The sequence below is a fragment of the Morone saxatilis genome, unplaced genomic scaffold (assembly GCF_004916995.1).
Source record: "Morone saxatilis isolate NCDOM2014 unplaced genomic scaffold, NCSU_SB_2.0 Contig14, whole genome shotgun sequence".
In the NCBI taxonomy this organism is placed as follows: Eukaryota; Metazoa; Chordata; class Actinopteri; family Moronidae; genus Morone; species Morone saxatilis.
This window is the reverse complement of record NW_023339696.1, coordinates 3,986,067-4,001,763: the sequence shown is the minus strand read 5'-3', so window position 1 is coordinate 4,001,763 and position 15,697 is coordinate 3,986,067. Positions and strand designations below refer to the sequence as shown.

General features: G+C 41.1%; 1 protein-coding gene across 2 annotated transcripts in view; it reads left to right on the top strand.

Moving 5' to 3' along the window:
* LOC118323472 (apoptosis regulator BAX-like) overlaps positions 1-8,499 on the top strand; it is a 10,166-nt gene extending 1,667 nt beyond the window's left edge. For both annotated transcript variants that reach the window (XM_035655445.1, XM_035655444.1), the window contains exons 3-6: positions 1,857-2,018; positions 2,120-2,264; positions 2,892-2,996; positions 5,087-8,499. In XM_035655445.1, coding sequence (XP_035511338.1) covers positions 1,857-2,018; positions 2,120-2,264; positions 2,892-2,996; positions 5,087-5,230 — 556 coding nt within the window. In that variant the 3' untranslated portion in view covers positions 5,231-8,499. The remainder of the gene's footprint in view (positions 1-1,856; positions 2,019-2,119; positions 2,265-2,891; positions 2,997-5,086) is intronic.
* Positions 8,500-15,697: the final 7,198 nt, after the last annotated feature.

Below are 15,697 nucleotides of genomic sequence, written 5' to 3'. Positions count from 1 at the left end.
GGGACAAATGGCTGCATCTTGGGGAGTGAAGTAAAGCGAACATTTTCACTTTCTGCTCAATATATGTGACGTTTTTTGCAACGGAAAATGCATGGATTTAGTGAATCATGCAAGCCTGCATAGTAGTTGCGCGCAAACGGCGGAATTATGCGGCGAAAGTGGCGGCGTATTTGAAAACAAATGCTGCCCACGCATAAATATTGCAGACTTTGGCTGATTATGCTTGAATCATGCGGACTTTCGACTAATCGCCCTTTTTTTGTAGACTGACCGGTGGCCCGGTATAACACAAAGGCAAACACGAATAGTATAACAAAAATATAGAAATTAACTTTATCCTCTTTAACTTGTACCTTTCTCCTTCTTCTTTACCACCACAATCAACTGGCTAGGTATGACTGAGACACCTCTTCTGTTTTGGCACCATCCCGATGCTAGGTTTGCTTTGCTGGTTGCTCCTGTCTGTTCAGGGGTAATGAACTTTTGGCCAGGATATCGTGCTTCGAGAAAAACCGACTTATAATTAAAGGGGGTTGACGTCAATGAGAAGCTGCATCTGATTCTTATTAATTGGTTCAGAAGACAGAGACGGGTTTTCACAGTCTCAGGTCTGGTTAAATTGGAGTTTAAAACGTCATATGGTTAAACGCTTGTACACCTAACTGGTTAAAACTGAAACGGACCTCAACCGCTCATCTGATAGCTAACACGGCGGACCAAGTCACAGCGCTGGTTGTCAACCAATCTCTGTATCTAATCACCAAATCCACGATGGATGGGTACTAACAGGGCACAATATCGCTGAATATTAAAACAGGACAGCGTCGGGGTGGCGAGTCTATCAAAGCAGACGTCATTCAGCTTGCATTATCTGGATAACATAATGGCAGCATTTAACCGCACGTTAGCAGTTGAGCGTTTAGATTACATTTGCTGGTTGATTTCAGGAGAAACGTCTTTATCTGGCTGCTCTCTTTTGGTACCCTCTACTTCGTTTCTCCACTATTGTTAGTTCGCCCCTCAGTGGCATTTACTTGTCAGTCGTGTACGCTCGCCTCTCTTCTGGCTTCAACCATCACACTCCCCCCCCTCCCCCCCCCGCCCCCGCCCCCGCCCCCCCCCCCCCCCCCCCGCCCCCCCCCCCGTAATAGCACACAAAAAGGAGTTGCACTGATTTATAAACCAGTGGTTATGAAGGCCATGGTATTCTGATAAGATGAGATGTGTCATTTATTGATCCCCCCAGGAAAATGTGCAGTGCCAGATGAGTAGAGTGTAAAAATACAAAAAGAATAATAAAATAAAAAATATTAATGAAAGGAATGAATTAGGAGAATATAAAAATACTCAAATGATTATAGGGTAGTAGGGTATAATATATGTATTACTGTATACGCCTGTGTACATACTATATATAGGTAGTTATACTAGCGGTAGTACTTTACTTATATTGATGAATAAAGCAGTAATAGCAAACTACGCGTCACCGATAACTATGATTACACAATGTAATTCCTTATAATAGCTTTTGCCTGTCCCCAAATTTGTTGGACAATATATTGTCCCAGAAATAATTGCAATCAATTATATTTTTGTAATTTTAAGACCATTTTATACCACTTGTATACTGATATAACGATACAAATATCCTAGTCAACAAAAATGATCAAGCTCATGTCCCATAAGTCAATTATTGCGACAGACCTGCTATTTCTACTTTAAAAAACTTTATAAAAATATCATGACAGCCATGCACTGCAGTAGAAATCCCATAATGTACAGTAAAATGAATGGGTTAGTGAGTAGCAGTTCGTTTGGGGAAAAAGACGGTATTTTAACATTCTGTTCTCCTCCAGGGTCATACAAGAGGAGCTGAAAGACGTGCCCAGAGAGGACGTCCCACCCCTCACCCCAGTGACTGGTAAAGTAAAGGAGGAGGAGGAGAAGGTGGTGAACCAGCTGGCCAAAATAACCCGCATCATCGGCGACAGGGTCAAAGACGATGCCGAGTTAAAAGAGTGAGTCTCTCAGCCAACTTCTGTTGCATATATGTTATATAAGTGAGTTCCTTAAGACCCTTTTCAATCTTTGAGCATCGTCTCTTGTGTCTCTGTTTCAGTGCGATAGATGGGTTCATTGGTTGCCCCAGCTCCTGCTCTATGTCGGACAGATTTAAGGAAGTGGCAAACAAAGTGTTAGAATCTGGGATCACCTGGGAGAGGATCGCCGTGCTTTTCTACGTCGCCGGCAAGCTGGCTCACAGGGTGGGTTGGCACTCGTGCGCTTTTCTGGTTTTTCTCTGTGCCATGTTTTTGGTCCAGGGACAGATATTTGCAAGATATGCATCAAAAAGTAGGCAATGTCGTATGACTAGCTGCTCTATGAGGAAGGTTGTGTTTGTCAGCTGTAGAGTCTTTAGCACTGTTCTTATGTTTGCATGTCTACTGTCCAAAGCTGTGGATGATACCAATAGAACCGCTCAACTGAGATTTAGGTAGGAGCAAGAGGTTGGTTACAGGTTTAATGGGTACTATCCTGAAAGTGTTTGGTAAAAGGGGATTCTTCCGCATACCAGAGGGGCTGCTAACTAATAGCTATAGTGGAACTAGACGTACAGAGATGATGATTAGACCACTGAGTGGGCCATAGCACACGTTTAGCCTACTTAAGTTAAAGTCACAGTTTAGCCTACGCAGATTGTGTTTATATCAGACCGGATGAAGCAGCTGAGTATCTGCTCTTTGCTGGGTAAAAGTAGTAGCTCAGTACATTTCAGTTTAGAACTTCACAGCACTTCATTTGTGTGTAAACTTGTGTTTTTGTTGGTCTGTGTGTGTGTGTGTGTGTGTGTGTTGTGTGTGTGTGTGTGTGTGTGTGTGTGTGTCCATCAGATGGTGGAGGCCCATATCCCTCAGTCAGTGAGGGACATCCTGAGGTGGACCATGGAGTTTTTCAGGATCAATCTACTGGGCTGGATTCGGGAACATGGAGGATGGGTAGGCTTTCATTTCTTCCATTCCTTCTTTCAGAGCACTTTCCTGTCCCATGATAGTTCTGTGGTCGCAGGAATACTGTAGTAACACTCAGACCTTTGTTTGTGTAGCCCCACAGTGTGAGATCAAACAGCAATGTGTATGACGGCATATTTATTTCATTTTCACAGTGAAATGGATTGTAAAATATATGGTGGGCAGAGTCTGCTCACAGTGATGGATGATATTCTGTATGTCAGTGGGGAATGATGTCAGGTTGAGCAGTAGGGGGAGCTGTTTAACCACCCCACTCCAAGAAATTACCCACAGGGAAGTTGCTCTCATTTTAACAACAGTTACGCAGCTTCCTTCTGTTTAATTGTTGCCCAAAATGAATATAATTCCCTTTAAATTCAACATATTAATGGTGAATTTAGCTTTTTTTCTTCATTATCATTTTAAAGACAATATGTGTTTGTCAGAGAGTACCTGAAACTTGGATTTAGTATCTCCTCCTGACACTGTACAGCTTCATCCACACAGTTTGGCTTACCATTCAAAGGCTTTATTGTCATATACAGAAATAAACAAGTTACCAATGCAATGAAATTCTTCAGCTCACTGTCTCTACCTGGTGCCGATAAATATTCAGTTTAATAAATAAAATACAAAAAGATAAAAATAAATGACTAAAAATGGTTTTGTAGGCAAATATATACAAACATCCACACATTCATATCCACAAACCACTGACGTATCACCACTAACGTACATCCATACAACAACAGTTGTGCTGAAAACAGTATAAAAGTATTTGCAAAAGTACATACAGTAAAAGGATGGTATGTGACAGGCAGAACATAGAATCCTGGGACTTAATATAAGGAGGAGCCATAAGATATTTGCTGGTTATTGACATTTAAAGTAAAGAGCAAACAAGAGCGAGGGAGGAAACTGTGGTCAAGAGCTAGCAAGTGAATGTGAGAAATGAAACTTTTTGCTGCTGGTTTGAAGGTAAATTACGTTCAAAAACAGACTCATCAGCGTCACCGTATTAACTCAGAGAAAACATCAGTCAAGCCACAGAGAACAACAGGATGAAAACCAACTGCATTTCAAACGCCGCTGACTTTTTTTAATCTAATAAACACATTAGAGCCGTTCACTGGTCCAAAATGTTGGACTCTACTGACTCGTAGGAATCCTACCTAAACCCTACATGCATAAACTACTTAATAAGACCCAATGTAAATAGACCCCAGCACAATTAGAACCGATCCACAATCACTTCATATTGGTATCTGCTACAGGCAGAGCATGGGTGAGCTCAATCTGCTATCCCACTGCTCTGCTCGGGCGAGCTAACCCTGTGTCTCGCAGAGAGATTGTGTAGGAAAGTTGCATAATTTCAGTTTTTTCCTCTGATGTCGTGCAGCTTCTCGGCCTCAACTCTCAGGGATCTGTGGACTTTATTAGTTCTACGCTAACTGCTGCTAACAGACTCTGCCCTGGTGCTCTGGCTTCCAGTTCCGGCTAAGTTAGCTGCAGGCTAACGACGTAAAAAAGCAGCTACAGTAAGCGGCTAAAGTGGCTAATAACAAGTAGCCCAGGTTAAAGCAGAGAAGCTGTGTGGTCCCCAGAAACACTCTGCTCTGGAGGGGGCTTATCATTTTTCCAACCAAATTCTTGTCTCACTTGTGGTCTGATGAACAGTAAATTCATCAAATTCAGTGCCCCCACATCGCTACTGTCACGCCATCGAGAGCTCCGTTAAAAGGACACTGTCCCTCAGCGGCCAATCAGAAGAAAGTAGGCTTTTAGGGAGAGAGGGAGCTTAGAGAGACGACTTGTTTCAGACTGAAGATAAACTGACAGATGAAAACCAGTATGAGATAAATAAGCATATTATTGAACCATGAATCATGCAAAGCTACTCTAGTAGAGTCTCAGACTAAGACTGTAGAGCTAGAAATGAGTGTAATATGTCCACTTAAAGTCATAGAAACTCATTACAAAAATAATTTATATGTTTCAAACTATCATTTAGTATTTATAGGTTCCATTTAAAAGTATAAATGTTTCCCATTGTGATGCAACACATGATCTCTCCACAGATCAACAGTTTCTCAGATCTGGCGACGGTGTCCATGCAGAGCGTGTCATCGATGAGCTCTCAGAGCTCTGCCCTCGCCCTCATCTTCATCAGTGGCCTGGCAATAGGAAGCTTCATCAGCTGGAGACTGACCAGACAGTCCTGAGGCGCGCTCACTTACACACACACACACACATGCACACTCACACACACACACACACACACACACACCCCAGACCTGGGTCTCAAATAATTCTAGGCATTTACCAAATCAGCCTTTGAGCCGAGTATGAAATGTTTACCAGAGGGTTTATTATTCAGGGTTGTCATGTAAAGACAACGTGTCTGACAAAGAGGCCGGATGCTGTCACCTCCTGATTACATGTTGCCATGAGATGGTCAAATCGTAAAATGTGCCTGAACCTCAAACACAATCTATTTTTCTACCCTCTCAAATGTTATTTATGCAAACATAAGTGAACGTACTGTATTAGGGAGGAGCCCTCCATACTAAATAATATATTAGTGTAATTATGAGACAGAAAATCTACAAATGCCAATGTGGGCTTTCTTATGGCCTCTTGTTTAACAGCGGTAAACAGGTTCTAACACTGGGTGTGACCATCCTGACGTTGTGTGTTCTTAAAGCTCTACCTGTGTGAAATAGGTACTTGCACATCAGATTTTGGTACCCTTATTTATTAGTGTGTACCGCCACGTATTTTGGTCCACACCCCTAAACACCCGCGTAAGGGCACGGTCACACACATGCAGGGCCATCGCCTGCTAAGGTGAACGCACACAGTCCTTCTTTGCTGTTAGTTGAGGAAGCAATTCAATTTCACATGTGTGACCGTGTATTTTTTCCACAAAGACCCGCCCTATTCTGCCACTGATTGGCTAGTGTTTGTTGCCTTCATTGGTTTGGTTTGGTTTGGTTTGGTTTAGGCATGAGGAGTGAGATGGTTTAGAAAAAATGCCAAGGTCAGAGGCAGAGTAGTGACGGATCTTCACGAAATACGGGTGGGGGAAAAAAATGGGTATGTTTTCATTAGTGTATAATCAGCTGAATATAGGAATCGATGTGTGTTTGTTACTTTAGAATGAGCTGTTTGTATCGACAGACGCTGCGGGTCGCCTTCAATGGATTCGTGTTTCTACAGTAGCCCAGAAAGGACAAACCAAACACTGGATAGAGGTGTTTCACGGCCAATGTAACTTCTCCTGTGTGCTAGGAAGGGGTGGGTGAAGTGAGGGAGTTGCAATCTGCAACTACACTGCCATCCAGGTATATTAATGGTGACCAAAGTACATTTAGCAACCCATTTTAGCATTTTGCAAACAGAGAGAGTTTGGTGTTATGTTAGAAGACATTCAGATAGATATTTTATAAGCACGGACAGTAAACATGTCGATGTCATTTGGTACCGCGTTTGTTTCAAACTGTTTGTGGCTTCACTGCTGTTGTAAAAAACGGAATCCCAGTTGAAAAAATCCAAGAATAACGTGTTGTGTTTTTTAGGCAACCAAACTAAAACATGCTGCTAACGAAAAGTCAACAGCAGATTCTGTCTGTCCCTGTATGATACAGCGAGAGAGACACCGAAAGAAGCAGTACGGGACAAGCTGGTGTGTGTGTGTGCAGTAAGAGACTAAAGTTTAGGTGTGTGTGTGTGTGGGAATGAAGAACTGAAGGGAAAAGCAAGGTTAGCAAATTAAAGTAGTAAATGAATCAACATTAAAATATATATAATTGCAACTCCCCCGCTTTACCCTCCCTTTCCAAATGTGTAGAAGAAACTACGGTGGCTGCGAAACACACGAAAAAAGAGCCAGTGTTTGGTTTGTCTGTTCTGGGCTCCTGTAGAGGAGCCCCTCTAGATGAAATAGTAACAAAAACACCAATATTCTAATTTTCAGGTGATTGTACACTCAAAAATAGATCCTCTTAAATGTTACGCAGTGGACCATTAAGCAGAATTAAAATGGTTAATTAAGAAATAATAATAACCTACTAGAAATTGAAATTGGTCCAAAAAAGCCTGATCAGGGCACCTTTACTGATTATAACCTTGCAGGCTTGTCTAGCTGTTCTGTACATGAATATTCATACACATTTATACTTATTTTCTTTTTTTAAGATATTTTTTTGGCCTTTTTATTGCCTTTATTTTTGTCTGAAGATAGACAAGAAAGGGGGGCAGAGAGAGGGGATGACACGCAGAAAAGGGCCGCAGGTCGGATTCGAACCCTGGGCCACTGCAGCAAGGACTCTGCCTCAGTATGTGGGTCGCCAGCTTTACTGACTGAGCTAACCGGATGCCCTTATACTTATTTTCAAAAGTATTTAACCACAATTATGATCCTTCCAAAATAATTTAGCATTTCTGTATGAGTAAGTCGTACAAGTGTACAAGTTCCACATTTTATAGATTTTTCCGAAGTCAGTTTAGTTTAGACATAAGTCAGTTTCATTTAATAATATAATATCACAAAAAAATACACTTTAATTGGGGAAATGGAAGAAATCTCGGAAGAGCAACAGATGATAGATCCGTCTTCAGGGCTGACAGACATGCAATAGATGTCGCGAATAGACCGACAGGACAACTTTACAGTCCGGACAATCATGGTGACAATATTATATCAGATTGAGACTGAGACCAAGTTGCCTGAAGGGTGAAGGTAACAGGTTGCAGTAATTAAAGAATAAGAAAGTAACTGAAAGTCAAGGAGAAAATTGTGTCAGCACAAGTTTTACACCAGCACAAATAACATGAAGGAACTCGGGGGTCAAATCACGTTTAATGTATTTCCAATATGTTCTTCCATCTAGTTGAGAAATAGTGTATCTGTGTTAATTGTTGCCTGATTAACAAACTGTCATTCCACATTTTATTCTGTATCATGCACTTGGGGAGAGCAGTTTAGTCAGCAATAAGCATTTTGATTACCTATGTGTCATTTCCATTCATATATGACACTAAACTCTGCACATTGGGTACAAACTGCATTTTTATGTGATTTCCACTAACAACAAATTACGTGACATTCTCATCATAATTTGCAGTACCAATGAATTACGCAAAGGTTTTCAAAAGGAAAATAAAAGAACAACAGAGAGTTTTACCCGAAATGATTTAATGTATTTATTGACAGACAAAGCATTAGTTTCCCCTCATCTCTCTGTCATCCACAGTAGTTGAACTTTTTTCTGTCTCATGTGCGTTCCGTTTCTGAAAAGTGCCATACATATATATCATCATCATTTTTCTTTCATATTTTCTTTTTAAACCACATTACTCAGTCTTTGTAAAACTGTGCCTTTTTAAATTGTAAAATCATGGTGTAAATCATGTCTGGAGGAATCTCTACCACTTTGCAATACAAGAGGTACTTTCTGTACATGAAGTGAACGAATATTAAAGCCATGTTTTCTAAGTGTGACTTTGAGCCTTTGTTACCTTTTTAGTGGGTTTGAGTGGTTGCTTTTCACCAAAGATGGAGACAAAAATGAAAAGCGAAAAAAGAAGAAAGATAAAGATTTCCAGTATAAATTGTTAATCTTTCAGTTGGTAATTTCATTTCTGGCACCGATCAGCCATAACATTCCCGGTCTGCAGTGGTCGTTACCTATCAAAAGTGGTCCCAGGAAGGAAAAGCGGTGAACCGGAGGCAGGGTCACGGGCGGCTGAGGTTCACTGATGCACGTGGGGAGTGAAGGCTGGCCCGTGCGGTCCGATCCAACAGACGAGCTACTGTAGCTCAAACTGCTGAAACAGTTAATGCTGGTTCTAAAAGAAAGGTGTCAGAACACACAGTGCATCACATATTGTTGGTATGGGGCTGTATACTATTATGACCACCAGAATGCCCAGGTGGTCATAATGTTATGGCTGATCGGTGTATTTATGTAGCATATATATGGATATTTTTCAGTCCATAACTTTTTACAAGAAAGTCTGAGATGTAGTGAGCAAATATGGATGATTTAATATTGCATAGTTCTGACGATTCATGAAGGATGAATAAAACGGGTTAAATGTGTCAATAATAGGTCTACCTGTAAAATATATGACAGTTTGTGAGCATGTGCTGTCCTGTTTTGTCAAGAAAGGGTCCTGGGAAATGATTTCTCAAAAAGAGTGGGAACCCTGCGTGGATTTCTGTACCAAAGTTCATGGCAATCCCTCCAATTGTAGTTACTTCATCCATCAAAGTGGTGGACAGACTACAGACAGACTAACATTGCCATCCCTAGAGCCGCACTGCTAGCCTGGCTAATAACAACCAGTGACTACTACCCACGTCTGCAGAACAAACTCTCACAGTGTGACATGTAATGACCCTGTAAGATGGCTGTAATTGTACAGTGTGTGGAGGCCTTTGGATGTGAGACTAGAGAAGATTGCAGTTTACAGTCTTTCATTCTCTTATTTCTCTCTGCTTTTTCTCTGTTTTCCTTTTAATAAAACCCCCTCTTCCTTACAAAGCGCATTAGATCAGTCTTAAATGCTCTTTGAACTGAAATAAACTCCAGTCCCCCTCCTTCCTGTCATTTTCCTACATTCCCCGTGCTAAGAATAAGCTCTATCAAGTTCATGTGTGATTTGGCTTAACATAATTATACCCCCACACCGCTACCTCTCTCTTTATCTCTCTCTGTCTCTCTCTCCCGCTCTCACTCGCTCCCTGGTGTCTCCTGTGGTCCTATAAACGGTAGACAATTAGCAGGGAAGGGTAGTTTTATTAATTAGCCAGTAACAAGGGATGAGCAAAAGAGGATTGATTGATGGATGGAAGGATTGTGGAGGAGAGGTGTTGAGCTTGTAGAAAGTAAGATTGTACATTGTTAAGGGGGTTGTGCTGTAATACAGAACACATCAGACTATGGGGCAGGAGTGCTGTAGAATAGACAACATTCAGCTGGATAAAGGGGACTCTCCTGACGTCTTCACGTCACATTGTCTTTGAAGACTCCTGGAGAAGCTTGAAGCTACTACAGGGAGGTTTTAGCTGGTTATGTAACAGTCTCAATTTAATATTAATGCCTCTATGTGACTTACATAAACAAATAAGAGTGAGAAGATTGTATCATCGTATTTGTCGTGTTATTGGATTTCTGCAATATAGAAACACAGTGAGATCGGCCTCGTTCATTTCAATGAGGCCCATGCTTCTCGCAGTAGGGGAGCTGAGCCAAAGGCCTCCATCCAGTAAATCAAATAAATAATAATTTTGTAGCATATCACTTTTTTTAATTCATATTTTTAACATATATGGAAACTGGGCTTGTGTGTGTGATTCCAGTAGTTCTTCTCTTTTTCCTCTCTCTCTGTCTGTCTGTGTTCATTCATTATTAATCCCTCAGCAGTGTCCTGCCCGCCTCCCTGCTCATTTATTATGGCTGTGCAGTAGAAAAACAGTGGTAGGGGCATCCTGTGCTGCGTGCAGGTCTCAGGTGACGTAACGTGCCCTCTGGCAGCCATCTTGGAAATCCACAGCTCTTGAAAACATCAGCCGTGAACAGCTGGTTGCATTTCTTACAGATGTACTATCTCAGCATAAAATCAACATATTTCAGAACCAGAAGGGAAAATAATCAAGAGGACATTGTGAGAATAAATAACTGTTATTGTGTAGTTTTAATTGTAAACACAAGAGGGAGCCCCACTGCACCACACACTTGTGGACTCAACACAGCAGTATGCTGGTAAGCCCTACAGCAGCATATGGCTGCCACATTACCCAGGTTCTCATTGTCATGATATACACTGTAAAACACCATACAGAAATGAAGTAGAAACAACTCATCTTCACCATTTTCATTTTCGGTTAATTCAACTAAAATGTTTTCATCTTCAGACAATTTGAGTAGTTATAAACGTGAATTATTTTGCCTTAAATGATAGTTGTGTTCACATAACTCATTAAATTAAGTATACCTCCCATGCCTTGTTTGAGCATTCAAACTCCTCAGAGACCCTACTTTTTGGAGTTTGAAGAAAACAAACATGATGGAAACTTGCTGTGTGTCTTTAAAGAGGTACTGTGCACTTAAACATGTTTTCTGAGTTGTAGACTAAATTATATGACTAAACTCACCAATGCTGGTGTCAATATTGACATTACTAAATTGATCAAAATATGCATTTCATTGGTTGAAAATGGCTCAACACGACATCTGCTGTTTTAAATCACAGTGAATCTTTGGGGCCAGTGTTGACATAGAGTCGACTGTTTGGGACTACTTTACGTCAATGTTAACTCTGACTACCAGCTGATGACACTCGTAAAAAGTACTGAATACTTGTTTTAGTACACTGCTCAGTCCTAGTACTTGCTGAGTTTTAAATTTGAAACCCTTACACTTCTTAATACTGAAAAAAGTAGGCCTACGGTAATCACTGCAAGGTCACTGGGCACAGCCATATGTTGTCTCTCTACCCGCAGTGGTACAAAGTGCCACCAACAGAAGCAGCCAGAGCTGTAATGTCTGTATGTCAAATGAAGAACTGACTCTTTGAACTGGGAAAATGTAACTAATGTGCCAGTGTGACCAAATAGCTGTTGCATGAACTTCATATCATAAAGCTATCAAACTTATTTTATGTTCAGTGACTTCTTAACTCAATTTTTCAAGTTGAGTTCAGTGTGGGAACATAACTTTTTATGTTTAAGCAGCTAAAAATGGTTTAATTTTTTTACTTGTCACTACTACATACCAAATAATTCAGTTTTTAGAAGAAAGATTTATGACATTTTTGTCGTTAATGCAATATCACTTTATCTTACAAGAATTATTTAAATATAACCACACAAAAAGCTGCAGTCAATGCCTAAAAGGGAAACATTTGAGTCTACATCAGTTTTACAATTTGACATTGTCCTCTCATTTCATTGTTTTTTTCCTCTCCTCTTTATAGGATAAATTAGCACACCCTAAAGTGTCATCTTTGAGAAACAAGAAGCGAGACAAAGAGGAGAGGAGGCAACAAATAAGGGGAACAGGGAGGAAGCGAGGAGGTCAGAGGGGGCACATGGACAGCCAGACGTAGAGAGAGGAGGAGGGAGTGGAGACTGCAGTGTTTTGGTCTCCTGCAGTTCTCGCTTTTGGCCCTTAGATGTCCCCGTGCACCACACTGCAGTATAACAGATCCAAGAACAGAAGGAGAAACTGCACTGCACAGAGTATGTGTGTGTGTGTGTGTGTGTGTATAAGTAAGAGAGAGCAAGAGAGACATTCAGGTACAGGCTCTCTCTCTTTCTGTAGCAACAATGCAGTTTTATGCCCTTGATCTTCCCTCGGTCACTGATGTAATAGGTCGCTTTCTTACTCTTGTGTTGTTAAAGAAATGGTTCAGCATTTTTAGAAATACACTCATTTGCTTTCTTAGCGTGAGACGAGAAGATGGATGTCAATGTCATGTTTCTGTGCTAAGCAACAGCTGGAGTCAGACTAGCCTAGCTTAGCATAAAGACACTGCATAAAAAAAAAAACTGCGTGGAAACGCCTGAAATTCAAAATGTCCATATATGGCAAAATTCTACGTTTTTATGATTGGCTGAGGTAGAAACGTTGGTTTATTGCTACCAAAACAAAATGTGACAGTGCAAGACAATCCACAATCTTTTTTCTTTATTATTTTTGTTTGTTTGTGGCGCCATTTTCATCTGGTTGTGTCCCGGCTGATTGTAAAGGCCCACGAGGGACAGCGACAGTTGCCTATTGTCCGTGGGTGGGCCCTTTTGTGCCTTTCAATTACCACGTTCACCAGTAAATAGTAGCACGAGCAGCATGAAGCAAGAAAGACTCAGTGGACTGTCTATACTCTCAATAGAGAACAGCAGCGAGGAATTTGGACTCGAGCTATGTTGTTAATGACTTTGCTGAGCGAGAAGGCCCGTGGGATAAACTTCTAATGGGTGTGTACAGGTGTCTCTTTGTTATGGAGTGGGATCAGGGATTAAAATTACTTCTCAAATGTTGGAAAATGTGCACGCACTGTAATCTGTTTCGTCTTCTTCAATGGTTTAATGGCACTGGTGGACTCGGGGAGGACAGGGGGGTACCCCCATGTTAGAAAACGTGCAGCCAAAGGATGCCCCTATGGTAGATAAAACATGATAAAGTGCCCTCTGGGTGCCCTTCCTGTGGACAAAATGTGATGAAATGCCCTCTAGGGTGCTAAATCAGGTCTCACACAGTAGAGCCATGAACTTGTTCCCCCATGTCTGGGCCTTTTTCTCGTGCCTGCACGAAGGGGCAAACAGAGCCATGGCAACATGACACGTAATGTGGAGGCTGGTCGAGCTGTGGCAACAGCATGCGTCTCTTTGATTTTTCCTTTTCCTCCTTTTGACAATCTACACACAGGATGGCGTGATCAAAGCAGCACGTTGCTAGCAAATGCTAGCAAAGAATCTTCTACCTGCCTCGGAGCTTTCATTCGAAACTTTAACGAAAAATGTCAATAGCTAGAACATTGAGGTTGCCACGTTTACAACTGTGCCTCTACAGAGACTGAAACCAAAACCTGAACTCACCGTCTGTATCTGGCAACCCATGCTAACGCCAGAGATACTGCTTCCAGCCTTTATGCTAAGCTAGGCTAACCACGTTCTGACTCCAGCTCTCCACTGAACACTCAGACCTATTCAGATCTCCTGAAAAGAAAATGGAGTATTTGCCCAAATTTTACACTATTCCTTTAATATAAGCGTCCACCTGTTTCTCTCTCTCTGTTAAAACATCTCGCTCTACCACTCTCTCTGTAATTATAAAAACAGCTCTCTCTCCTCTCTCTTTGTCCCTTGTTGTGAATGCTGTACCAACAGTGTTCTTGCATTTTTTCCTTTCTTTGTTTTTCTACTAAGAACACACACACACACACACACACACATACTAATTTCCTGTTTTATTTCGCTAAGTCAGCACACCAACCAATTTATCACTGTCTCTTTCTCCCATCTATCTCTCTTCTCTCTACTCTCACTTTTTTTCTCTCATATTTAAATTTGCTTTGTTTGCATGGCCATCATATCAAGTACAGTATTACCACAGCAGGTTGGACAAGGTTTACAATATTACTGTCATAATTTAGAATGTAAGATAATACGTGGTTACTACATTATAGGGCTGTCTCTGACTAAAGAGGTTTCTAGTCGACTAGTTAGATAATAGCCAATAGTGGACTGATCAATACGATGGATGTTGTATAATTAACACAAATTAACCTGCTACAAACTCACTCTTCTCCCTTCACTCACAGCTCCTGTTTGATACTATTTTTGTTTTTCTGCAAATATCCGACTAATGAAAAGTGCGTCGACTCTTCTCAGCAACAGTTTATTCGACTATTAGAGAGCCGCCCGGTTACAATTACCACACCATATTCACTATACAACACCATATACAATTACAGTATAGTAGACTATGTTACTATACTTGACTGTATGGTAACGCAGTTGTACCGAAACATTTGCTGTTTGCTTTTAGAAACCAAAAAATTTCATCAGAGGTCTCTTATTGTTCTTGGACTTTTTCCACACCGGACATTTTAACTTGTTATAGCAGAAAAAGCAATTGCTAGAATGGAGCCATCATTAACGCTATCAGTTCCGTCTGATAGCGTTAATGATGGCTCCATTCTAGCAATTGTTGCTAATCTCCATAAACAGATCTGGGTTAGGGTTAGATCTGTACATGAATGTAGATAAATGCAGCTAATAAAAAGCTAAATTGCAGTCAGATAATAGCTGCATCTCTTCTGCTCCTCACACAAACTGTTTACCTGCATGCAACCAAAGCCTGCTCAAACGTGACTGATCAAAACTACTTGAACCACAGACAGAAACCAGCACGCCTCCGATGCCAAGATTTCCTCTGTTGCCTGCAGATTCTGCACTTGTTTGCACATATCTGTTTAAAGAGATTATAATTTCACAGACTGACAGAGCAAGCTGCTGCTCAGTTCATGTCCAATGATCTCGATGAAGGTGATTCAAATATTGATTTTATGTCAAATATAACTGAGGGATTCTGCTGTCGTTAGCTGTTGGTCAGTACCTAGCTACGGCGCGTGGGGCTGGAAATTGACGTTTGCTCGCTGCTACTGCTAGATCTCTTATTGACCAACAGACATGACTCTGTTGTTTGCTTTTTTGGTGAACAGCACAAACACGCAATCCTTTTAACTAACTTAACTTGTAATATAACAAAACAATAGTGACATTTCCCTCCCTAAGAAACATACATGCAGAACACACATGCACACAGATGCACATTTAACAGCTTCCTTTCCTAGTTTGGCTAAATTGTAAAATAAATGTTGATACATCTGATCAAATCTAGGAACGAGAAGTCTGCTAACAGCATTGACTGTACACAGTGAGGTTGTAGTGATGGGACATTTTCCATTTTCATTGTTTTAAAGGCATGCAGTGGCTCAAACTATGTGAAAAGAAAAGACAGATGTAGTGTGACATTGTTGAGCATCATTGTTCGTATAGTGGATGGATTGGTTGACAAGGCCTCTGACTCAAGCGGCGACCTCCCTGTACGGCAAATTAAGCCAACACGGAAGTGCCAAAAACTGCAGTTCCTCGAATGGCCACTCGAAGGCTGACTACA